Here is a 25860-nt window from a genome sequence, read left to right on the forward strand (position 1 = left end):
AAACTCTGATTTTTACCAAAGAAAGAATGCAATACTGTAGCAATGGTGATCACAGTGAGGAAGTTGTGTAGAGCATTGGTTTGTTTTGCTGGTTGCAGGCAGCAGATGCGGTATGCTTCACCTCCCTGAAGAAATGTAAATGGACAAGAGAGTTCTAGCAAAGGACTCAGCCCTTTTTGTACTAAAAACTAATGCACAGGAAAAAAGTAGCTTGCTCAAAAGGCTGAATATGGACTTAGAGTATAAGCTGCAAAATAAAGGAATGCTTCAGGAATGCTTTAGGTATCCTCTCTTTTGCAAATTAATACGAAGATCTGTTGCACCTTTTAAACTTTTCATCATGGTTTTCCTTTTGTTTTCTTGCTTTTGCAGGCTGGGTTTGGCTATGGATTGCCAATTTCTCGTCTGTATGCAAGGTACTTTCAAGGTGACCTTAAACTCTACTCAATGGAAGGCGTGGGTTCAGATGCTGTTATTTATTTGAAGGTATGAATTTCACCTTTTTATAAACTAGTAATGCAGTGCAGGTTGTTTGTAGCAGGTTCTTTTCACTCTTCAGCTTGTTTTCAAATTTCTTTTTGCTATCTTTGACACTTTTACCTAAATCAGTTATATAAAATCCTAAACTCTAAGGTAATATATGTTAATCTGGCACGAATACTAGTTTGTTTGCTTTGATTTTTTTTCAGTCCCTGTGTTGGATTGTTGCACTTTATTAATCTACCATACGTGGTGGATCTTCCAAGAACTATGATAAGAGATCATTTTGGCTAATGCTTTTTGATTCTAAGTTTTGGCCATAATAGAAATGAGAAGACTAATGGCCAACTCCTGACTAGTAAATATGTTCTATTCTATGCAATTCTTGATGCAACAGACTATTGATCCTGTTGTCATTTTGTGGGAGATCCCGGGCTACTCAGGGGCTAAAGGTTGACACTGCTTGAATTCCATCAGGGAGTTTAAAAGAATGGAGTGTATAGCTCGTGCAGGTTGTTGGCTTTGCACTGTCACTGTGCCTTGCTGTATATAGCAAGGTTTCACTCTCTGCATGTATGTGTGGAGGAAAATGGTCTGGTCTTTTTCAGAGGAAAAGGGTGGCCCAGGGCACTGAACTGGGTCAGCCCCCACAGGTCAGTGTGCTGGCAGAGCCCAAATGCATTGGGGAGGGGAAATGTTGGAGTAGCTGTCTGCTCTATGTCATGACAAATCTCACTAAAATGTTTCTGACCAAAAATCTTTTTCTTGCTATCGGTGTAGACACCACTCCCTGGAAAGAATGGAAATATTTTTCAATGCTGTTATTTTAACTTTGACTGGGACTTTGAGTATGACTAGAGCTACAAGTCACAGCTCAAGTGTTTTCAAAGTAGTGCTGTGAGGTGTAACACTGAGATAACTGTGACACTTGTTGGGTACAGAAGTTGTAACTGTAGAACTCCCCAGAGTATCACTTTGCTCTTGTATCTTCAGTGATACCTAATTATTGCTTTTGTTTTCCCATAGGCCCTTTCAAGTGAATCATTTGAAAGACTTCCTGTTTTTAATAAGTCAGCATGGAGGCACTACAAGACCACACCTGAAGCAGACGACTGGAGCAATCCTAGCAGTGAACCAAGGGATGCTTCTAAATACAAAGCTAATCGATAATTTGCCACCTTTGTCTCTGTTGGAGATGACCTCTGCATTCAGTATAAAGTCTCTGCTTTGTTCCAAAATCCCTCAAACCACAGTAGCTAATTACTTCCAAACAAAGACCTAATCAGGGCATTGAAAAATACTAAGAACAAAGTGATGATTGGGACTTACAGGAAGGCACTGAGCACGTTTGGTATGTGAATCCTGTGTACTTCACCAGAATACGCTTGGTTGCTTCAGTCATGCATTGACAAAAGGGATGGCACTGTGATTGCACTTAGGAACACAATATTGTAACAAAAAGATACTATTTGAAGTGGCCAATTCTTATTCCAACCTAAGGATTGATAAGGTGTGCAGAATCCCTTAAAGTGGTGAATAGTATTTTGCACAGCAATATGGTGTAAGAGAAAAATTCTAATGTAGTTAAACGTGTGCTTCATGCAGCATTTTGTATTGCACAGTGTCACCCCTAAGAGAAAATCCCTTTGAGCTCTTCAGATCTCTAGTGAATTTATAAATGCATAGTTCTAAAAAGGGTTGTACAGCTTTAAACTGATGCTTTCTCCGAATTCCCAAACCCATTTGTCATGTGCATACAAAAGTTGTGTTGTTATAAGACGGTAGGACTTCCACTTCTTAGTATGCACCTTAATGATTTTCTTGACACAGAAATGCATTTCTATGCATTTTTCCTTGTTTTGAGGAAAGCTCCTAAGTAGTTAGATCATCTCTCCTTACTGGAAATTCTGTCAGTACAGGGGCAGGGGGTAATTCAATTTCCTATTTGCCTGTCGTTTTAGGGGAATTGGGGAGGGGACAGAAATGCTGAGACGCCAGACAGCCAGTCATACAAATGAATTTGCCTTAAGAGTGTTGGTTGCTTGAAACCTGATTAGTTTAAAACCTGTAAATAGTTTGCAAAGTTATTTATACATTCAATGTCTGACTTCAGTCTGGTAGTCTGAATTTGTAGTGTATATAAAGATGTTGTACACCAGCTTTTGAAATGTGTCATTGGTCTGAGTACATGAAACTGGAAACACAGTAGAAATGGGAGGGACAAAATGTGGCCGGTACCTGGTTTAAGTTTAAAAATATCAAAGACGGAAAAAATCCAAGTATTTTCCCCTTAAATTTATTGAAGGGTCATTGCTGACTATTAGAAAACTGTTCTTCACAAAGTCTTTGCCAAATTCTCTTTCTGATATATGGCCTCTCAGAAAAACCTGTGAAATTTAGAAGTTCTGGTGATACATTAGCTGTGGCAATAAAGTAGATGAGTGGTAAGCAGCTCTGATGCACCCTCAATTTCTCTTAGGTGTTTTGATATATTTTGGAAAGATAATAGAGATTTTAGCATGGAAAAATGAACCTTGTTTACTAAAATTGTGGGGGAATTGTCCCTTTTGTCCTCCCAGTATTTATTTTTATAAATAACTGATTTATTAGGGAAACACTGAGAAATTCCTAGGTATTTTTAAAAAAGAAAAAGAATCTTAGTTTGACTTAGCAATAGTACTTTGCACTTCATAGCACATTTCATTGAAGGATTATAAAGTGCTTTGAGCAATAAACTCCATAGAGCCCCATTTCTGAGGAGTCGGAAGTTCTTGCCTTGCCTGTTGCAGTGAGTTCCTGAACTCGTGTGAGCAGTGGAGAGCTCGCAGGGCTTGAGGTCCCGTGGGTGTTCCCACACACAGGGACTGGATCAGGCCCGTGGGAGCACTGGGTCCTTGTCTCCATGGGCTGCTGCCCTTCCCTGCAGATCAGGTGGCAGCAGGGCAGCTGCTGAAGGCTCTGCCCTCAGAGCCGCCTCTGCCAGCAGGCAGAAAGAGGAGGGGGCTGACGGGGCCCTTCTGTTCCCAAACTGGACTCATTTGGCCCTGGCCTCCAGAGCAGCAGCTTCCCAGCACTGCAGGCACTGCTGCAGAGAAGGCAGAGTGCTGTTCAAGCAATACAGCTGTGCTGCTGGGGTGAAACCAGGGGAATGGTTTGACTGAAACACTGCTTGCATATCATATCTACTAAAATTTAGTCTTTTATTTTCTGCCTCCATCTGTAACTTCGTACCATTTAAAAAATTATTTCAAGTTGCGTATGTTTTATAGTAATTGCAAAAGAATTTGCTTAAAGATAGAAATTTGTGAAGAAACTAGTATTTCCTCAGTTGCGTGTGATCAGTTTTTTATAGAACATTACCCAAAACATTCCAAGGAATAAGGTAGTCTGCATTAGAAACATGAGTTTCAGCTTTTGTTAGAAATTGTATTTTGAAGTAGTAAATCCTGACCTGGCACTTCTTTTTGGCTGTCTCCTTATACATGACGAGGAGAGGGAACAGAAAGCAAAAGAAGAATGCTGACATATTGGACTTGTTTTCATGAAGTGAATGTAGGCCATGGGATGTAAACCAAGGAAACTGTGAACAAAAGCTGAAGATACCGTGGAGGGATGTTAATGGTGTATTAGAGATGTCACTTCTTGATCCACAGAACAACTGGCTGACTTTCAAGACTGGAGTGTTCCAGTACTTGAGAACTGAACTCCCCTGAAATGACTTCCATTTCCAAGAACCCTGAGCTTGTACAAACACCTCACAGCACCAGGGTGGAGCACAAGAAATTAATTTTCTTTCCATTCCCCGAGGTCTTCATGGGGGTGTTACAATGAATACGAGAGAGAAGCAACTTTTCTTCTCTCTAACCTTATCCAGCCTGTGCTTTAGTGGCAATCCCAGGTGTGCCATCAACTGTTCTCCACTCATTGTCCTTATGCCATGTTTCTACATTGGGGTATTAGTCTGAAAACTGTTTTAGGGAGCAGCAGCAGCAACAGACCTTCAATTAGGAGAGGGTTTTTCCATGGCTGTGCCTGAAAGATGAGCATGGGTGGATTTTTAATATAGTTGGTTTAACTACTGATGCTGATTTTTTTTTTTTTTTTCAGTTACTTCTACCTTTGATTGGAATCTCTTATAACTACGTTTTAATCTCTTAGTGCTGTTAATTCCAAACTTTCTGATGATACAAAAGTATATTTCCTTTTTATGAATTTCAGAGTTATGGCCTGCTGACGTCACTGCAACCTGCTTGTCTTGACTTACAGGACACACAAATACAAAAAAGTGTTCTCAGTGAAAATGTTCCTTACCTGTTGTGTTTAGTGATTAACAAATGAACAAGAGATGTTTGCCCCTTGATTCTTCCTGAGAATTTACAAACAACTTCTGTATGTCATGGTGTAACAAATAGTTTACTTTTTGTCCATTGTGCATTTTTCTGGTGTATGTGTCTTGAATGTAATTTTATTAATCCCCTGCCTAGTTTAATATTAATAGATACAGAAGTCTCTTAATCACGTACATATTTGTGCTCCCTGCTTTTCTGGGCTTTGTTTTGAAGCAACAAGGGGTCTTTCAGAGGCTGCACTTGATAAGAAACATTCAGAAGATACCAAAATGCTTCTTTTGCAACTCAGGTGCAGTCTTTGCCTGTGTAATTGACTGTGATGACCTAGGAGAACACAAAGAAAGTTTCTGTCCTGCTGCAGTCAGTGCTACCTCTTGGGCTGTGTTTAAAGCAGATCCATGCTTAAAGAATATGGATATCAATTGTAGTGTTCTTGGAAAAGTCAGGCTACTTTTTGGCTATTAGAGGGTACATTTACTGCTGCAACTGGGTAGCATTCTTTTCTTTGTCCTCAGTAGCATTTGCTTTGAAACAACTGTTCTCTTTTTCCAAGAAACGAGCAAGAGTGATCTTTAGTGCAATCTCCTGTTCACCTCCACCCAACATAGTATTTAAGGTGGTATCTTGACATTGTTGATATGGAAGAGGTTTCCTCCCTCCTCATTTTATTAATAGGTACCTCTAGATCCTTATGTGAGGTGCTGCAAAAGTGGTCAAGGTTCATTAAAATAATTCTGTAGAAAACAGCCTAAATGTTTAGTGTTAGTATTTATCTTGAGGATAACCATGCCCCACTGTGCAGTGTTCCCTTTCCTTGTTTCCAGGTTGCCATGGTTTCAGGTAGCTCTTCCTTGCTTCTTCCTGGCATACACACCTGTCTGTGGATTAACATATGTAAATGTGTTTTGCTACACATTTAATTAAGAGAATATGATAGCACATGACAGAACAAAGTGTTATTGACTTCAGAGGTTAAGTTTGTTCACAAATGGAGAACGTAGCTGTAAATTGTGTAGTGAGTTCAGGGCTGAATCTTGCAAATACTTGCACAAGTCAACAGTGTATGGGAGGAATGCCAATTAAATGAATCAGTTCTCAGGATCAGGACTCAGGCTGTTGATATTAATTTGAAAGAATGAAGATTTGTGTAATTGAAGGAGCTTTCTAATTAAAAATAAATAAGAACATTTAAAGTTCATGTGCTTTAATTGCAGTATTATGTTGCCTTAAAAGTTCTCAGGAATCAGCACAGAGAACTTGTTTGCTTCTTAAATCTGGAGGGGTTTTCATATAGGACTAGAAGGATTGATGAGTGTATGGTAATTCTGACATTGTCCTTCTGGTGTTAATTGCTTTATTGAATTTTTCCTTTGAATTGAATACTGCCAAAAGGTGTTGGACACAGTTCTTTGAAATCCATGGCCTCTGTAGATCCCATCAGGCAGAGACAGTTTGCAGGCAGTGCCCTCAGTGGTCTGGGCACTGCAGCAGGGATTATCCTCAGGGACCTGCAGTCTGGCTCACCTCACATGGAAGGTGCACTGACCCTGCACTGGGGTGTGATGAGTTTGTCACGGGGGGGGGGGGAAATGAAGTCCCTTTGTTCTCAAGGTCAGATACGGGACAGCTCTTCCTGGTGAGCTGCTCTGTGTTGCACTTGGTGTGCACGAGGGAAAGTGGTCTCGTGGTGCCTTTCCTCTGAGGTGGCATCATTTGAATCTACTAAACTTGTAATGGAGGAGTGAGAAGGTTATTTTTCATGAGATTACTTGGCAATATTTTAAATTTATTTTTGAATCTTCTGTAACTTGTCTTGTTTCTAGTGCATTGCCTGTGTATTTGACTTGTGTATACTCCTTTTTTTCTTTCAGTGGTTGACAAATAAAATGACGTAAAAAAAATACATGTTGACATTTTTAAGGGACTGGTTGGTTTCACATAATATGGAGCTCAGTTTGTGATTTGGCAGTCCAAGGTCAATTTCTCACATGCCTACAGAGGGGCATCTTCAAAGAGCTGCTCTTGGGAGCTCAGGAGGAATTTCAGTGTATGAGCAGCTTTTGGGTTTGGGTTTTTTTCTGCTATATAAGCCTCCCAAAAGCTAATTCTCAGATTATTCTTGAAAGCCAAAATAGCTGTTAGATACATAACACCCAAATTTCTTCAACATTCCATGAAGTTTTATATGCATTCATAAGTTATTCAAGAAGATGAGAAAACCCAAAGTTTGTTACCAAGCAATTCCAGAGCAGGAAAATACTTGGGGACCCATCTTGCTTGGCTCGTTAGCTTTCTTATTAAGTAATAAATGAGGCTCCAGATGGCCAGAATTTTGCTAGAACTGAGATAATTTTCTTTCAAATGAAAAATTTATTTTAAAACTTCAGCTGAGAAGAAATCTGTGTGTTGTACTTTCTCACTGCTTACCATTTGCCATGACGGCGTATTCACAGGAGCTGAGTAGTTAAGTAGCTCAAAATTGCAAAATGTGTCAGCATGTACTGCATATTTGACAGTTGCTGCCTGTAGGAGATAAAGCAAACAGTTGCAGCAGCAGTATAATGAAGATTTATGGGTTTAGGACACGGGCATATGTGGGAGAACAATTTGTAATAAGGGATCAGTTTCTTGTTACACAATTCATGCCTTTTGTAGATGGCTGTAGACTTACTCAGTACTTCAGCTTGTTGATTTCAGTGGAAAGAAGTCTTGCAGTAGACAGTTTTTAAATGGAGTGAGACATATAAAACATGTCAGCCATACTTGATAGGAAAAAATAAACTTACTTTAATGTCAGTTCAGTTTATATTCGTGATCTAACTCAGCGGCTGTTTTTACTTTAAGCTTTTGTGCCATCTCTGGGAGTTACATGGAGTGTAGTAAATAATGCCTGCTGTGTGTTGTCTAAGAGCAGCAGCCATTTCAAAATGGTGTCACAGCAATCTCAAAGTCCTTTTCCATCCTAGTAACTTGCTTAATTTTTGTATTTCTTTGGCCCAAGCTACTCCCCTCACATGTCTCCTAGTCCAAAGGCAGCAGGCACATCACTGTGCTTCTGCCAGTGTGCAGCTGGAGCCAGCATTTGAATATTGTAAAATTATTTTCTATTTTGATCTGCCACTGTGGATTCTTTTCCTGAAATTAGTAAGTGTGCAGGTACCTGCAATACACTGATCTAAGTGATTATTTGCAGAATAAAGCTTCAGGTCTGCCTATTTTCAAGGTTACACGTTGACTGTTTTGGTATTTGGAAGCTTTCAGATAAGTTTCATCAACGTGCTTGTGGTTGTGGAAGCTGATGCTGCACGTTGTGCCACGAGAGCTGTCCTGGCAGTCTCGGGCTTGTGGGTGTGCATGGCTGCCCCTAAGCACCTTCCTTGCCTGATGCAGTTGGCTCTTCACCCTTTGGTTAATCAATCTCTTTGTAGACATGGAATGCTTGATATGGGATCTTTGGTTTGGTGGAGGTCCAACACTCGAGGCATGGTCAGGTTTGCACGGAGTTAAAGGAACCTGGTTCTCTGTGTGTGCCAGGTGTGAGTCATGGCTGTGTAGTAGTTTCTGTCTACACTAAAGGTTAAGTTTTTCCCCCAGGGAAACCATTCTTCCTTCTTGGTTTTCAGATCCAGGTGTCCCTTCAGTAAATGGTGTCTGTGGTCAGTGTGATGCAGCACTTGAAAACTGCCTGTGTAAAATCACGAAGTCCTGCATGTTATAATGGACAAGGCTTCACTTATGAACTAGTTCACAAATAGTCATTTGTGATGGGTGAAGAGGCTGGAGTTATGCTTTGTTCTGGTCTTTTGAAATGCATTTTGTCTTGCTGTTCTGTATTGTCTATGTCAAATACATAACCAATGTCAACTTTTGGGTTCTTGGTAAACAGTTGGGTAAAACGTGCAAGAAGATAACTTGGATAGTTCTCTGTGCGTGCAATTTTATTCGGGTTAGAATGGCTGGAGTCAGTTCTGCTGATGGCATGGTACTACCACCACTCATTGCATAATGGCTGGGTTGTAATTAGCTCCTGTGTGGTTTAGCTCTACATTTTTAATGACAAATTGATTTGACTTCCCAAAGTAGAAGTTTAAAGGTGTCAGAATAGAGGTGTTTGACCTCATAGCATTATATTTTCTCCAGTTTCTTTGAAAGATACAGACTGTGAGCTTGTGTGTTCCCTGACAGTTCTTCATGTTCTGTCTGTGGCTGTGACACAGGTTTGTGCTGTGGGGTCACTTGAAGCAAAAGTTCTTTTGAGGAAGAAAAAGGAAAATAAAACAAGCCACACAAGATTTGTGATGCTGTTGGAATTGGATTTAATTTGGAACCAGCTATTTGGGGGGCATTTTGTTAGTTCTTACACAGGATATGGCTTTTATGCAGTTTTGTTTGCATGTGAAGAATATGGATATTTAAAATGTTAGGTTGGTTCTTTTCTGGAATAAATGCAGTCATTTGTGAGAGGCCTTTTAGATAACCAAGGAGGGATGAGTAGAAGAAATATGAAAATTTCCCTCAAGGGATAGTTTCCCATTTTGTTTTGGCATTTGGCTTTTAATGAAATACCATAGAAGTGCAAGCTTAGGACACTGATAAAAATGAAGCTCATTAACTTTTAAACTGATGATATAAACTATCCTAAGTATGACGAAGTAGCAAAGTAACTGGAATCCCTACTGAATAATGTGTTTTGAAATGAAAAAGATGGAGCCCAGTATGGTGTGTAGAACATTAAAATAACATCCCCCGTTGGTAATCAGAGCTGGTGACTTGTAAAGAGCAGGTTATAATTAATCTGCTTTTACTAAGCAGATGATGCCTTTGCAGTTCACCATCAGTTTATTTTATGGAAAAACAGTGTTTGTAGAGAAATATGATAAGAGAATCACAGGAATATGGTAAAAAAACCCCACAAAATGTGCTGAAGAGGACATAATTTATTCTATCAAAGCTGTTTCTAGAATTTGAAATATGTGTGAGACTTGATGTGCACATGCAGCCTGGTTAGTGCCACCAGGGAGGATTTTCCTTTTGAGTGTTCCTGCTGTCACGTGCTTAGGCACAGGAATAATTGCTTTGACATAATGCAACATTTTTGTCTTGATCAATCCTGTTAAACGTTTAAAAAATTAAATTGTGTTTCTGTGAAAGGCAGAACTGCCTCATCTGGCTCAGAACTTGCAGTTCCCCGTTCCCTGTTGAAGCAGGGATTGATGCTGTTGGAGAGAGCATCTAAAAGGGGATGGAGATACCAGGTGTGAAAGAACCGTTTGAACTGGCCATGAATAACTGCTAGGGCAGGGAAGTTCAGGTCTCATATTAGAGGAACTGATGGTAACATGAGATCCTGCTGCATTCTGCAGGGAGATGTGGCAAATGCACTTGTCCCAGGAAGCACCTCAGTTTTTGCTGGAGTCTCAGTCCCACATTCTCCAATTAGCACAGTGAAAAGTGCATGTACAAGGGCTTTCAGTTATTTTTATTTCAGTCTACATCTGCCTCCTCTTCCCTTAGGCTGAGCCATGAGGCCATGGCCTTGATTTCCATTTGGATTAGAAATGTTAATGCTGCCCTTCCTTATACAAGGAAAGGACCTTCCCTTTGGAAAGGGCAGAAAATACCTGTGTGTGTGCTTGCAGGACACACATTGTTTTGAGAGGAAAGCAATCTCTTGTCAAAATCCAGTCAGGAGTTCTTAAGATGGTTTGGTACTTGAAAGGATCTCCATGCAAGAGGCAAAGCCCTGGCTCCATTTTCTGTCTCATTTTCAGCTCTGTTTTATGAGAAGGTCAGGTTATGTGGTATCACACATAAGGAGACTTTCCATGATGGTTTGCTACCCTTTTACAAGCAAATTTACTGTAGCACCAAACCCTTCCTTCCTGCTGAGCTGACAGGACTGGTGTTGGTTCAGGGGCTGCCTTGTTCCTGAGGGCTTTGCCGTGAACCAGAACAAGGGTCCCCTCTGGACTGGGCTGCACACTCTAAGCTCACTCCCAGGGATGTTCCTTATGTATCTCCCAAGTGGGACCGGACCAGGGCACTGCTGAAAACAGACCCAAATCCATCTCAGGTGATAGAGGTAACCTTGGTAATCTGGGAGCATTTTGGTGTGGACTCTGTTCCATTGGTTTCTCTTCTATGCTCAGTGACCTTGAAATTTGCTTATTCTGTAATTAAAAATATCTTGGCTAGGAAGTCCTGAGCCTCCATTCGCTGTTTCAACTTCTCCCTGCCTGAGGCAGGACTGTTGAATAAATAATCTTTAGAGCTGCTGCAGGTACTGACTTTTTACAGAAAGGACAAACAGGAAAGAGCAAAGCAGGAATATTCATACACCAGACTGACTTGGTTCAAGGAAAAGTCAAGTCCAAAAGCCAGTGTCAGGATTTGTCCCTGTGGCTTGTGTTTTTTTTGTGGCTCGTGTTTGCTGCTGCAGTTTTCCATCTGACAGCCATACATCATCTTAGCACCCACAAGAGCAACTCAGTTGCTGCTGGGGATGGTTTTCAGCAGTGGAATCAGAGTGGCTGCAAAAGCACTGTTTCTTTCTTCCACTTTGAAGAATTAAAATAGTGGCTCCTGATTCCACTGTGCCGGGATAGGGTAAAGAAGGGATCATATTTGCCGATGTCTAATGCTGCACCTTTCCAGCTGGGACAGCAATTCCCCATCTTGACCCACATTTTTCTGGATGCAGGGTAGAAGCAAGGACAGGTGATGTGTTTGTGCAGAGAGCAGCAGAACTCAAGCAGCAGCATTTTGGGCATGTTGGCAGAGCTGCTCTCGTGGGTTTGTGGGGATGTAAAGCCCTGGGGGCTACCAAGGATGGGGGTGACAGGCACTGTGCCATCAGTGGGGTTTCCTCTGCAGCATGTTCATGTGTCCAAAGAAGCTGTAAAATGAAGGGGAGAGGCAGCTGCGTCTGTCATACACTTTATTGTTCATATGGAGCTTGGCTGATAAATAGGACTAAATTAAAGCAACACTTGTGAAAAGGAAAACCCAACCATGACTCAGAAGTGCAAAATTGCCTTCCACATGTCCAGACACCATGAGGTTCTGGTTTGCTGGAGACAGCACATGAATGTACCAGCAAGGCAAAGGCCTTCAGCTTAGTGATATCCTAAATGCAAACAAGACACCTGGTACAGAATATGGCTTTGTTGCTGGGTAGCCACCTGTGACCCTGAGAAACAGCTTCTGTTAAGAACAGGTCACTGGTGAGTTTTTCTCTAGTTCCCATTTACAAGTCGTGGTGCTGTCTCCATTCAAACCACTGAGCAAGGGCTGCTGAACAGTAAGTGTTAGGGAAGTAAAATGAACAAAAACAAGTAAAAGCCAAGAACAAATCCTTGCCCACCTCCATTGCATTTGGACATGGCTCGTCTATCAACAGCACCAATAGAAGCAGGCAGTTCCTGTGGTGGAGGAGTGGTTTGTGATGGGAAGACTTAAGACTTGCAAAGGATCAGAAAAACTAACAAGTGCATCCCAGGTATGAAATTACAGTAACAGGTTGCCTAAGGCTGAGAAAGGTCTTAATTGCATCATCCCATCGGGCACACAGCTGGTGGCAGCTGAATTAGCTGTGGCTGTCCCTTTGCACATTCCACCCTATTTCCTGCTCACCTGTTTTTGCAGCTCTGTGAAGGAACTAGCTTGACTCCAGAGGACAAAGTGTACAAGATGCTGTGTACTTGGTCTTGTGGTAGTTTGAGAAGTGTCTGGCAAAATGTTCCCAAAGAAAAACTGGTTACCTCATAGTGGAAGAGGGAGGAAAGCTGTAGGGAGTGAGCAGAGTGTGGGGCTAATTTGGTGCCTAGTACCAAGGTCTGCAAGTTACTTGCCCAGGAGAGTATCTGGAAAGGAGTCTACCTACCAACCAGGTCACCCAGCGAGGTAAGGACAGCAGCTGGGGTGGTGCTGCTGCCAACAAGCACAATCACCCCACATGCTCAGGCATCCTGGTGCCTCAGTTTTTTCCCAAGAGCTACAAGGAGCCCTCCCTTCCTCAGCATTTCCTGTGCTGTCTGTGCAGGGAACCAGCAAGTGCTGACTGGTGCTGCTCACAGTAGCCAGTGTATCCTGGTGGGTTTGCAATTCCAGGCAGCAGTGGCACAGGAGTGATTCGATGGCTGCAGGCCCCCTCCTGGGCTGCCTGAGGCTGTGCCCAGCAGGCTGCCTGTGAGATAGGGGCAGTTGGCAGCCTTTACCTGTTGGCCTGCCACCAAAGAGAGTTGGAGAGCCTCAGACGTGCCTGTGTGCTGAGGCAGCTGTGCCAGGCAAGCTTGGGAGCCAAATGGCATCAGTGGCACAGCCCCACCACAGCACTGGGGATTTCCTGCAGCTGTGGGGCAGAGCAGCCCCAGGGCTCAGGAATCCTGCCAGCTCCTGCAGCCACTGAGGGACTGAGGTGACATCTTCATGACATCTGAACATGGGACCAGATGTCAGGTGGGACTAGCTTTGCCAGCTAGAAAGATCAGCATTGAGGGGAGAGCTTCACCTGTGCTACCCTCTGTGTTTCTGTTTGGGGTTGTAAAGGTGTCATTGACGGAGGAAAAAAAAAATAGTTGTGCCTAATCCTGTTCAAAAAGTTTCCTTTTCCATTTTTTTCCTCTGTATTAGTGTAGAGGAATAGCCTTGGGATCCTCTGCAGGGGCAGTGTGTCGGTGAACACATCTTGTTTAGAGTTTGATGAGAAGTTTGTTCAACTGGCTGAGTACCATGTGACAACAGCACTGTTTGCTTGTCATTGGCTGATACACAGCTGGGAGCAGCAGGTTTTCCTAGGAGGCCATGTCCCAAGGCCTTGGGATATTTTTATAATTCACCAGTAAAAGCCATCAGCATCTTCAAACTCTCTTATTTCCTACACCACCACATTCCAGCTAGGGCTGTCTTTTCATTTACTTTCTTGCCTTCGAAGTGCAAAGCCAGGGAGCAAACCTGGAATTGATTAGGCAGTTGTTCAGGCACTAGGAACATGGAGAGTGATTTGATAAAGCAAAAAGCCCAACTCTTTAGACACACCCCACACAGAGGCTTGGTCAACAAGCAGCACTGAATATGTTAAATAGATTTCCACCAACTTGCCTGGAGAGCTCTTCATTTCAGTGCATGATCTGGGCTCTGGGGCAGATGTTATTCAAAAGGAAAAAAACCCCAATTTTGTTCCCTGTTTCTCAACATATTTGCTGCAGCAATGCCATTCCTTCATGTGCCAGAAGAGCTCAAGGTCAGCAGGGTACAACTGCATCTTCTCTCTCTGCAGTCTGCAGCCAGCACTTCTCTGTGTGCTGGGTCTGGATCAGGAGCCACCTGGATGGCTCCTGCCAGCCCTCCTCGGTGCAAAGCTCTCACGGCCCTGGCCTGGAACAGCAGCTGGAAAGCAGCAAGACAGGAGCAGGAACTTGCACATGGGTGTGTTTTTCTGTCAGTCCCTGGGGCTGTGCCTGGCAAGTGCTGCTGGCTGGGCCTCCAGCACCTTGAGGGAGAGGGGATGGGATAAGCTCTTCCTGAGATCTCCCCTGCTGTGCTCCAGTTCATTTTTGACATCTCCCAGAGCACGATCCCTGCTGTCAGAGAAACCCCTGGTGTTCCTCATGCTTCTCCCCATCCAGTGGTTGAGTTCGTATCTTGTTCTTCTGTCTCATGGTTAAAAAAATATATATTTTATTTTTCATCCTCGTCTCCCTCGCTCATGCTGCTGAGGGAGGCAGAGGCAGCTTTTGGAGAAGAGGGAGGGGAGGTCTTATTGATGACCCAGGGTGGAGATGGAGAACGGGATGGAGAGCGGCCTCGCGTAGGACTGCTGTTTGGGCTCTGCCGGGGAGAAAAAGCCTGGAGCATTCGGCCGCTTCGTTCCTGGAACATCTGCTTCTGCAAAAGCAAAGTGAAAAGATGCTCTTTGAGTAGTGCACAGAGGGGAAGGCTGTGGGCAGGCAGGGGTTGCACTGTGCCTCTCACTGGGGAGTGAGCAGAGAGCCAGAGCCCTGGAGCATGGCTGGTTTGCCTCTGCCGTGCTCATGGTAACGTGGTCCTTGCATGCAAGTTTTTACCTCAGCTGGGCCACCCCCAGCGTGAGAACAGTGTGTCTACTGGCCTGAGCCACACATCGGGGACTCCCTTTGTGCTTTTTTTATGTGTTGGTCACACTCTTGCCTCCAAAGGTCAGTTTTCTGCCTAAACACCCAACATTCCTAGCTCCCACAGCCTTTTCCTTCTAGAATGTTAGGAAGGAACACCCCTTTCCTCCTAAGCTTCCTGGCTTTCCCAACCTTTGTTCCTCTGTCCCTTTTCAAGAGAGACAGCCCAGTGCCTGCCAAATACTGGCAGCCACTTCCCCAGCTCCCTGGAGCAGGCACAACCCAAACTCATAAATTGAGAGTGGGAATGTCAGAATTTGGGTGTCTGTTGAAAAGAGAAAACACTTGCAGGCTCTGTGTTCTGCTTGGAGCTTTATTGTCACTTTTGCTTTGTAAAGCTGAGTGGAGGCTTGCCAGAGCTGGTGGGGTGGAAGAGACAACTCTGCAGTCGAGCAATCTGCTACACTAAGGCACGTGCCTCTACTCGTTAGCAGCAATGTGGCCTTGTGTCATGCTGGGTTACGGAAGACGTGGTGTGTGCTGTGCAGCTGCTGCAGGCTTCACGTGGAAAAACCCAAATCCGAGTGCCCTGCTGCTCCTGCTGGGGGTGGGGAGCAAGCAGCGTCAACCTTGGCTGAAGAACTGGGAGTCGAGTCACAGGCGATGCTTGGCTGAAAGGAAGATCCAGCCCCGACAAAGTTAAGTTACCACTCAGGCCTGAGAGGAAAATACTTGTGCAGAATGTATGTTTGCCTGTTTGGGCAACTGCAAACTTCATCTCAGCTGATTTTTCATCTTGTTGCTATTCCCCTTCTCTCTGCAGTGACTGCTCTGTGCTGACACAGAGTTTCTGGCTGCCCATCTTGCTCTTTCTCCTCCTCTTTGAAACTCAGTATTCCCTGCCAGCAGAGGCAGATGTTGGTTTCCGGGTGTTTGCTAAATCCCAGGGCTTAAAAATCAAGCAAATGCATAAATACCGTTCAGTATTCACAAATACTGAACTTAACTGTTCCTCTGTGACCTCCCTCTCCTAATTTACATCCTCACCACATTAGCCTTTATTGATTTAGTTTTAGAGCCTGGATGTTGCTGCAGTGTGGAGTGGCGGAACACTCATGCATAAAACCCCATGGTGTGTAACCTAGCCCTGTACTACTGCTAGGTCCAAATTAGTCAAGACTTCCTAAAATCTCAACAGTTAGCAGATGGTGGTTGCTCCTGATAAATAGTGCCAGGAAGCATTTAGATGGGGGAGGATTTCTGCAGCTGAAAGCTGCAGGGATGTCGCCAGGCCTGGCAAAGCCCAAGAGCCTGTTTGCAATTCAGTGGTAGGGGTGCAAAATTTCTCTCTAGATCACAGAAATGTGAGGTTCTGTTGGCTTGTTTCACCCTCTTACTGAAGATAATCCCCCCCAAAAAACCACAGGTTTGATAAGAAATATCTTGTTCCTGGCCAATAAAAATACTTGGGCTTCCTTCTGTCACTTCAAACAGTTCAGTGGCACTTTGTGGTGGTGTGGTAGCAGTGCTGGAGGACATCCAAGTGCCCCACCTAGTTTGGCCTGCACCGTCCCATATGGCAGGGAGTACTCAACTGTGCCTTAGTCACAGAGGCCAAGGATGGAAAGGGGAATCCCAACTTCCTGTGAAGTCCTTCAGTCAGGCTGTAGGACACCTGCTTCCCAGGCCTTCAGTGAAGAGTTTGTTGCTTGAACAAACTGATGCACTCACACCTTCAGCAGGAAGCGGGAACTGCCCAGCCCCTCCACGTTGCCTCCTGCATTAGTGCTGGAACCACCAGGCTGCTGACTATGACAGCCCTGCAGGAGGAGGAGGTGGTGTCACTCACCAGCCTCAGAACACCTCCTACTCTCCAGCTGTGCCCTAGCAGGGTTAGTAAGCCATGCCCTCTGCAGGCAAGGAGCTACCTGGGCCATTGTCAATGGCTTCCCTGGAGTGTTGGAGGGTTAGACAAGACTGAAAGTACTGTGGTCCTTTACCAGAGGTAGGGAAATAATTTCAAAGCCTTGATTCCAGCAAGTATAAGGTACACCCAACCAGTTTAGGGTTTGTTTTTGGCAAACTCACTACTGGAAAAAAATATTTTGCCTGTTTCTGAATTTTACTGCCTGTGTGTTGATACCCCTTTGCTTTACAAACAAGTGCCAGCTGGGTATTAGAGAAGGCTTCTACTTTTGAGCTGCTGATTGTTCCAAGGCCATTTTAGGTCCCGGCTGCAGACACGTGGTGTGGCCTAAACACCATCCCCAGGTTCCAGTTGCAATCTGTCTTATCTGGGCCCCTGCTGCTGTCTGAAGTGATTCAGCTGTTTGGAAGGCAACCTTCCCCAAGTGCCCTTGTGTGCTGAGCAGGGGGAATCCAGCTCCTTGAAGGGACACCTCATTTGAAGGGACATTTCTGAGAGAGACTGGGCTGCCCTATGAGCTGTGCTTTCCACTGACCTCAGCTGTAGGTGGCTGCTTGTACATGTCTGAGAGGAGCTGGAATGGACACGTGCACCCTGGAGTGGTGTCTCTGCCATTAGGCCCTGCGTGCCAGGCTGTGTGGTGGTCCTGTCTCACATTGCAGAAAAGTTTCATGCCACACTAATCATTGTTTCTGACCTCTCTGTGACTCTTACAGAAAACACATGCACAAGGGATTGCACAGGTGGGCAAAACTGCCAATGAATTACTGACATCTAGACATCTGAAAACTGACATTCTGACCTCTTTCACAAACAGACATTTTTTTGTGGGTTACATGGCCCTTACTTTTAGAAAATTGATGCTAGCATAAAGTATATTATAATAATTATTTGTGAAATAATAATAGCATATTAATGGCATGCAAATTACTGATCTAGGAATCCAGCATGCCCATAATGATTCCTGTACTTTTAATGTCAACATTAAAAGCAACTTCTAACTAACAGTGATAAGGCAAATTAACATTAATAACAGTTTTGACACTAATACTAAGTTATCATTATTTTAAAAGTCTTTCCTGTTGCCAAGGCTCAAACTGATTTTAAAAAGGCTATACCACCTCTCAGCTTGCTGTCACTGATGCTTTTCCAACAACACTGTGAAGAGATTTCCTCTTGTTCCTAGCAAAGGTCTCTGTGATTGCACCAGACTTCCTACTCTGTGGTCAAACAATAAGAGTTTCTAGATTTTAAAAGACCTTTGCAGAGCACCTTTTCCTTAACTGAATTTGGTAAAATGTTTTATCAGCAATGGTTTTTAAAAACGCCATTAGCATGCAGTGTTGAGTGGGTAGAGCCAGGAAATAGGATCAACTGCTTTTGAATTCTTTTCCTCTCTGTACAGCCAAACTCATCTCACCTCCTGTGGATGTCATGGGCTCTGTTAGCATCAGCTTTAGTTATTCAGCATGTATGGCCAAAGGACTATCCCACGTGGGGAACACACACCAAACTCTATGGGCAACAACTCACAGAGGAAGCTTCATGTGGATGTGGACAAGGCAGGTAGATCAGGGCTTTTCATCAGAAGAGTTACATTCCTGCACCACCCCCCGAACATGACAGTGTCAATGAACAAACTGCTAAATAAGTCGTTGTTCATGTGGCTGGGGCCTGTGTTGTTCAGTGATCACTGCCTTTGCATGGACAGAAGTAGCTGTAAGATGACACAGTCTCTGTTCTGAAGCCTTCGCAGCCTAATTTTAGGTTTTTCTCAACTGAGTGGTAATCAACACAGCAAGTCAGTGCAAAGATGAGAACTCCAGTACTGCATGACTTGGTAGCGCTGAATTGTGACACAGCACTGATGTGAGCTATTTAATTCACAAAAGCTCTGTGACTCTTCCTACGTGTTTGTTTACAAACAAAATATCTGCTGAGCTCCTTCTAACAGAAGGTGCCTTTTTCACCCAGTGTTTGCAACCAGAGCAGTATGTCTAAGATGGTGCCTGCACTGGAGGGTCTGGGCTTTCATCCCAACACAGATAAATTCTACATTCAATTTAAGCTTTGTTACTGGTTTCAATGCAGCAAAGCAAAGTCATACAAGCAAACAGCTTCCTGAGGTTTGGCAAGCTATCAGAACTGACAGATGGAGACCAAGCCTCTTTTGGGGCTCTGAAGTGTCACCAATTCACCACTCAGTGCATGAGTTTGGTTTGAGCAGGTTTCTCTTCAGAAAGATGCTGTTGCAGATTCTGAAGTGCCTTTCCAAGGCACTTGAGGACCTTTAGTAAGGTGAAGCCAGCTGTGAAGCCAGCATATACCAAGGAGAACTTTGCAAGTGCATCAGTCCCACCTGAGCCTTCCCTGCTGTCAGTTAGATGAGCCTGAACTTGACACGCAAAATAATTTCTTGGAACTTTGTATCAGTAGTTTTCAAAGTTAAAAATCAGAATCTTCTACTGCTGAATACAGACCATAAAGAGAATTACTGAAAACCTTTTCAATGGTCCTATTTTCCCTCACTACCTCTAGTGTATATCCCTGATGTCTGAGTGGCTACATTTAATGCTAATGGGACCAATAGACTGTACTGGCCTGTTTGCTCGTGTGGTGCTGTGATGCAGCTCTGCTGAATGCAGTATTATGTTCAGCATCACCCCTTCACAAAATACAGATATTATCCCAAACATGCAACAGCCAAAAGCAGCAAATCCTTCTTTTGCAGTATTGGTATACATTAATGGCTTCAGCAGGTTTGCCATTATCCTGCTGTGCTGGCTTTTGAGACAAAGACTGCAGCAAAAGTATCTGCTCTCGACCTGTGTTAGAGAGGAGAAATAAAAGCACTCAGACTTCCTGGAATGGCAGAATACCTACCCAAGCTCCATCAGGTCCAAACAGCTCTAAAAAGTTGCCAATAAATTCCCTGGACTTTTCTTCCCATTTCTGAATGAGGTCATGGCTCTTCTCTTCCACCTTGTAAACAAATTCTTTTGACTTTTCCTCCACATTCTTGACTTTTTCTTTCATTTTATCCACTTGGTTTTGAAAGCGGTATTTCTTCTCCTGTTTTAAAAGTGTGGTCAAAGATTAATAAAAAAACTCAGAAATAGCCACAGACAGTTGAAAGAAGAAAGAAAAAATTGCCTTAATGCATCCTAATACATATGGCCTTGGTTAGATATTCCCACGTTATTTTTATAAATGCAAGTTTAACATTTGTGGAATGAAGTGCAGAAGATACATATTGAAATGACTTCTTGTGTGATTACTGTGTTTAGTGCACTACATTAATCTTTCTGTATTTTCAAACTGAATGCACTGCGAAATTGATGTGAATCTTGTAAAGGATAGGAGTTGAGAAATTAACAGCTCAAACTTAACAGTAGGCAAAAAGCAAATTTCCCTATGTTTCCTAGCAAATGCTGCTGACTTGCCAGCCTGGATGTTAACTTGGACCAAAATGTTTCTTCGGGTGGATTTCTGCAGAGCAGAAAGAGAACTCTCATCAGTTCTGAGCCTGGCTAATACAGGAGCTTCTGGCTGCAATACAGATGTGTGTAGGCCAGTGGCTTGTGGCCAGCAAACTTCACAGAGAAGGGAGCAACTCCTAATTGCTAGGTCACACAGAAAAAGAGAGAGAGAAGATAATATTAGCAAATTCCCGAGAAAAGCTTCTGAAATACTTCAAGATTAAAGAGCTTTTGTCTTGAAATGCTAGTGTGCTCCACAAATTTTTGGTACAAGAAAATAAGCAAGGTTGTGCTCTTGAAGGTGTGGTGGTTTGTGTAGAAGCACAGATCACTACTGACTTTTCATTTTCTGTTAACTCCACTTGAATTTACTTTAAAAAAAAAAAGCACTGAACAAGTGGAGTTTATTCCAGCTCACAAATCAGTAGAAGAACTGTCTTTGCAAGCCACAAGCACAAAGGAAATCTCCAGGGTCCAAAGAAACCCCACTCCCTCTGTACCTAAAGGGTGATCAGCCCTTTAATGAGGAAACCAGTGCTCTTCTACAAACAAGACCAGTGCTCTTGTGAAATCCTGGGGATTTAATTTTGAGACAAATAGCCTCCGGTACAAATCAGTATTTCTGCATTTAAATTACTGTAAGCTAAACAATCAGATGTCAGGAGGCTCTTCAGGAGACATCAGTGTCTGAGATGGGGGCAAGCATAACTTATGTAACAATATCTTAACCTCACAGCTGCTAAAGGATAAATTTGAGAACCTCCAAGGCATCCAGCATGCCTTATTTTAATGGATATTTGCAATAGTGATTCTTCTGGGTGGAAAACTTACAAGCAGTATTTTTTAAAGGTGTAGATTTTTTAAAAAAGCACAGTGAAATAAATATTTATGCCCTGTGGTCCGAGGTTTATCTGCCAGATTCAAAATAAGAAAGAGATAAACTAATGAAATGACACAATTCAGTCCTTCACAAGGGGGTTTCCAAGCTCCAGGGAAGGAGGTGAGCAGTCCTGCTGTGAGCCATCTCAGTCACAACAGAGATTTCAGTTATATGGGTTATCTTGAGGTTTTAAGTCAACACTTGAGGCAGAACACTAAAGAAGGTAAAGTCAAATTTCCTCCTCACTGGAGGGGCAGGTCTGCATGTGGAAGATGAATAATCTGAGCCATCCTTTCACATGGCTCTCTTGCCATTTTGCCATTTTCTGAGTTCTACAGCAGCATCATTTATGTACCAGCTTCCTAGCATACTTCCTTGCCTTTTGAAAATCATTGTAGCTTTCCCTAGTAATCTCACTGCTCTGCTATTTGCTTTTGGGTTTTTTTTGTTTTTTTGTTTTGTTGGTTTTTTAATCCTATCACACTGTAGAGAAATTTTGCATCTCAAAATTTATGCTCTCTGGACTGCCTTCTTGGAATAGGAATATAGAAAGAAATTGTGTGTTGGGTGAATGGTTGAGCAGCCTCTGGTTGTAGGGTGGGTTCCTTCCTAGTGTGTCATTGTCACCTACAGCTCAAGGAGGAATGGGGAGCAGCAGCTTTGTTAAAAGTGTAAGATGGAAAAAAAGCTGCTAATTAACAGGAACCATTAAAACTATCCTCAGCTTACCAGTTTCTCTTAAATTAAGTTATTTCCAGCTATTTTAAAAGCAACAGGAGGAATATATAATTTCTTAACCTTTACTTCAAATTCAGGATGCTAGGAGAAGCGTTTGAGGAGCAAATGTGGATGAGTGAACTCACATTTATAAAACTGACATTCAGCTCTTTGGCGGTGTATCCTCGCTGGAGGTTGCGCCGGGCGTACACGTCGTAGTCCCGGACGATGCGCGTGATGATATCCGACGTGGAGATACCTTCGGTTCTCTGCGTAGGTACAAACATTCCTGAGCAAAGTGGGAAAAGAGAGCCTACTGATAAAGCTTGGCAGGACTGCGGCAGAGAGCTGAGGATGAACACAAAAATGCCTGACAAAGGTAAGAGGCTTGCAATGCTGCCTTATTGCTAGTTCTCTCCTGTTGTTTCTGTGCGAGTTTGGAGAAGGCAAGGTTGCTATACTACTTGTTTTTTTCTCAAATCTTTAGAAAGACTAAAAATTGCCCTCTGTAGAGTGTCAACTGTGATGTGGAACTTATTAGACTGGCAGGGGCTCCCAAGCCAGGAAGGGCAAACTTCACAGCTGTGGCCAATTCACTGAGCAGTTCTTTCCATAAGCACAGCCCTTATTTTATGTTATATAAAGAAGCAGGGAGGTTTGCTGCTCTCCTTATTTTCACTCCTGTGCTGCATCATCTGACAGTCTCTGTTCTGCTGAGTAGAACAGACCAGTGTCTGGCCTTGACAAAAGCCAGGAAAAAGATGCATGACAGTAACTGGAAAACACCCTGGAGGTGCTAGTGGTTTGTAACAGGAAGATGAAGTGTAATGCTAGTGTTTCATGTCCATCCAGCCATGCCAGTGGCTGCATAACCATCCTCTCTGTTCTGACAAATCAGTCTCCAAGAAAACTGGCCATTTACCAATACTGCTTGTACTTTCCTCAACACAATTGAAATATACGTGGCTTTCCAACTGCTCCTCACCAAGGCAGGAGCACCTAAACTGTTAATGCAATTCACAAATGCAATAGTAGCACAGTGCAGGCACACCTTGGTTTAGTAGTTATTTAGGGTTACAAAAAATCACCACTCTCAGTTATATGTAATTGCAACACGAAGCTGTTGATGAACAAGAGAGAAGGGATAGTTTGGGAAAAGAAAGCAGTAGTTTGTCTTAAAACAGTGTTACAGTTCCTGGCAAATTAATCCTCACATGTTCGCTTAGAATAAGCAGGCATTGGTACCTAATTTTACAGGGTTAGAAACAGAAATGGAATCAAGAAGCTTAGCAGCCTGTTGTGACTAAATGGTTTGTGATATTTTTTCTTTCTGATCTCTAATTAATACTCTGCTAAAAAAAAGATTACTTTTATCATGAGCAGACATGTTTCCCTGATTGCTATTTTTCAGGCTTGCAGCAGTCACTCATGAAATTATTTTTGAATGCAGTGAAACCCACTTTGAGCCTGAAACCTTTATAGATAGGAGTTACAAGAATACATGGAAAAAATCCAAATCCCACCTCTGTTAAGCTGAAAGTGGAACTGTAGGGGGACATTACCCTTAGTCACTGACTTTGCTTTCATCTGCTTCATGTGTTGGATTGATCCATGCTTTCCAAGCTAATTGTTCACAGGTGTGCACAGTTTTAGTCAGTGCATTGTTAGCCATACACCCTCCCATCCACTGAAGGTAGTGGGGAATTGGGGGCCCATGAGAATCTACTCAAGGAGTTCCCCAGTTCCCATCCACTTTTCTGCTCTCCAACAACCTGATGTCGGAAAATGGGAGTACTGGAACTATGGAAAAATGTGTGAATGCATCAACAGCATTGTCTATTAAAACAGCATGGTCTATTTAAAACACAACCCCCAGGAGAAAGGGGAAATTCATTATTGTAATAATGCTGCTCCGGAGCATTAGGGACTACTACAGCACTGGATCTCAAAACTCATCACAAATAAGTTAACATTATTCCCAGTTCACATGTAGCAAAATTCAGCCATACAAGACTCAAGATGCTTCTCTGGTATCTTGTGGTGACAGACACAATGGACCACAAGACCCTGAAGCTGCAAGTCTCTTCTGCAAAGTTTGAGTTTCTCACTGGGTCGTGTGTGCACCATGCCTGTGCCCAATGACAGCAGAGAAGGGTGTGACAGATTTGGGCACTCACACCAAGCCTAATAACGATCCAGTGACACCAAGAGCTCCTGTCATTTTGTCCTGTGCACTCAGCACCTTTCAGAAGAAAAGCAGAATAGCTGCCTGTCCAGCATGTGTGCAGTATGTCCCTTGGTGACCCCTTCCTACCAGAGGGGCCTTTTTTCACTGCCTACTGAAGGAAGCCGGCGTTGGCTCTGAAACTATAGAACAGTCATTCCCAAAGGAGAGTCGTGAGTCTGATACCACAGGGAGGTTCACAGGTGGAAAAAGATCAAGAACTGCTGCTATAAAAAGCTTACTCCTTCAGCTCAGGTCAATACCTGGTCTACAGATGTCACTGTACAGTTTGAGAAGGTCACTTTCCATGGCATATTACCATCAGGCAGATTGCTGTGGAATTTTTTCAAGCCTCCAATATACATGTTTATGCAGAACAGAGGCTGGATTTGCCAGGGTTCAAAGCAGCATCTCCAGGGAGCAGCAGCAGAAGGATGTGATTTGTTCCTCCTCCTTGCACTGTCCACTGTGTTAGGATAGCTGCTACTGGTAAAGAGTGGCTTAAAGTTATCTCCTCAGATTTAATTCATCTTCCTTGAACTGAAGAGACATAAACTCCTAATGAGTTCAGCATCTTCATGTTCAGTGTAATATGGTAGTCAACCAAACTGCTAAACAATTATGGCAAATTAATTACTCTGATATTGATTTAAACCCTCTGCCAGTGTAATGAAAAGAACCCTCAGTGCAAGTGTATCCTAATGGCTCCTGAAGATTGCCTGTGCTTGCCCATATTCAGGACTGGGATGTGTCAAGGAGATGTCAGTTTGTGGTTATCAAAAACTGACTAGAGTTGGTTGGGCTGCTGTAGGAACTGAACTCATCTTCATCCATTCAAAAGTCTTAATCAAGCATTATGAAATAGTTTTAAAAACAAAAATGGGACTATTTTGTGCTAGATCTGAATGGTTTCCTTGGGGTTATGGTAAGAATGCAGCCAAGAATGTCCTTCGAGGTTTTCTTTCTGCTCAAGTCACCAGTACCTACCATTAGGGTGTAAGACAATGTGGTCTTATCTCTACTGCTTCTCTCCCAGCAGTTGTGGTTAAAAGACAGTAAAAGAATTTGAACTGAGGCTGAAAAGGAAGGTGCTAAAACTGTAAAGTTGCCCTTACCTGCCTCCTTTATGTGTTTGTACACGTCATCCGATCCAGCGGAAGAGTACGGGATGTCATCATGTGCTACGAAATCAATCTGCCAGTGAAAAGAAGAAGAATCACATCCCACCATCACCAAATTTTGGTTCACTGAGGGATTGTTATGAAGAGTTCTCTCTTTTCTTGACTTCAGCTAACTTGCTTTTGGGCCTGCAACTGCTGTGTTGTATGATCCATTATCAAAAAACAGAAACCTTCTCTCCAAAAGCACTGCCACTACCATATCACTCTGACTGGCTCAGTGTGATATGCAGTACAAAACCCAAGACACAGGCTCCTGCTTTTATTCCTACTGCAAAAGCAAGTGGTGAAGCCTTGGCTCTCAAAACCATGGAGGCAAGATAATTGATTTTGGGTCCTTAGGGCTGTGCATATATACAAATATACCTAGTACTGTCATGCTGTCATTTTGTCACCCAGTGATGCAGACACTAAACTACATCCTACTTAATTATGCTTTTGTTAGGATTCATATGTGTTGCAAGGCAATCAATAGCATGTAAAACACTCCATCCTGCCTTTGAGAGGGCACGTGGCATTTTTACATATTGCACCT

At 43.1% G+C, this 25860-nt stretch overlaps 2 protein-coding genes across 5 annotated transcripts in view; one reads left to right on the forward strand and one right to left on the reverse strand.

Annotated features, from left to right (window-relative positions):
- Nucleotides 1-2931, forward strand: part of PDK3 (pyruvate dehydrogenase kinase 3) — a 50474-nt gene extending 47543 nt beyond the window's left edge. Inside the window, exons 10-11 of one of the 2 annotated variants that reach the window (XM_014879711.2) lie at nt 373-486; nt 1507-2931. In XM_014879711.2, coding sequence (XP_014735197.1) covers nt 373-486; nt 1507-1650 — 258 coding nt within the window. In that variant the 3' untranslated portion in view covers nt 1651-2931. The remainder of the gene's footprint in view (nt 1-372; nt 487-1506) is intronic. The other variant, XM_088160336.1, reaches the window with a different exon arrangement.
- An 8818-nt stretch (nt 2932-11749) lies between these two features.
- The window catches only part of PCYT1B (phosphate cytidylyltransferase 1B, choline), a 39723-nt gene continuing 25612 nt past the window's right edge, over nt 11750-25860 (reverse strand). For 2 of the 3 annotated variants that reach the window (XM_088160337.1, XM_014879712.2), the window contains exons 5-8: nt 25263-25341; nt 22070-22212; nt 19731-19919; nt 11750-14714 (exon numbers count right to left, since the gene is read on the reverse strand). In XM_088160337.1, the coding sequence (XP_088016463.1) occupies nt 14508-14714; nt 19731-19919; nt 22070-22212; nt 25263-25341 (618 nt within the window). In that variant the 3' untranslated portion in view covers nt 11750-14507. Of the gene's footprint in view, nt 14715-15273; nt 15592-19730; nt 19920-22069; nt 22213-25262; nt 25342-25860 lie in introns of those variants that run through there. The other variant, XM_014879713.2, reaches the window with a different exon arrangement.

This window comes from Sturnus vulgaris, chromosome 2 (assembly GCF_052056855.1).
Source record: "Sturnus vulgaris isolate bStuVul1 chromosome 2, bStuVul1.hap1, whole genome shotgun sequence".
NCBI classification, from domain to species: domain Eukaryota; kingdom Metazoa; phylum Chordata; class Aves; order Passeriformes; family Sturnidae; genus Sturnus; species Sturnus vulgaris.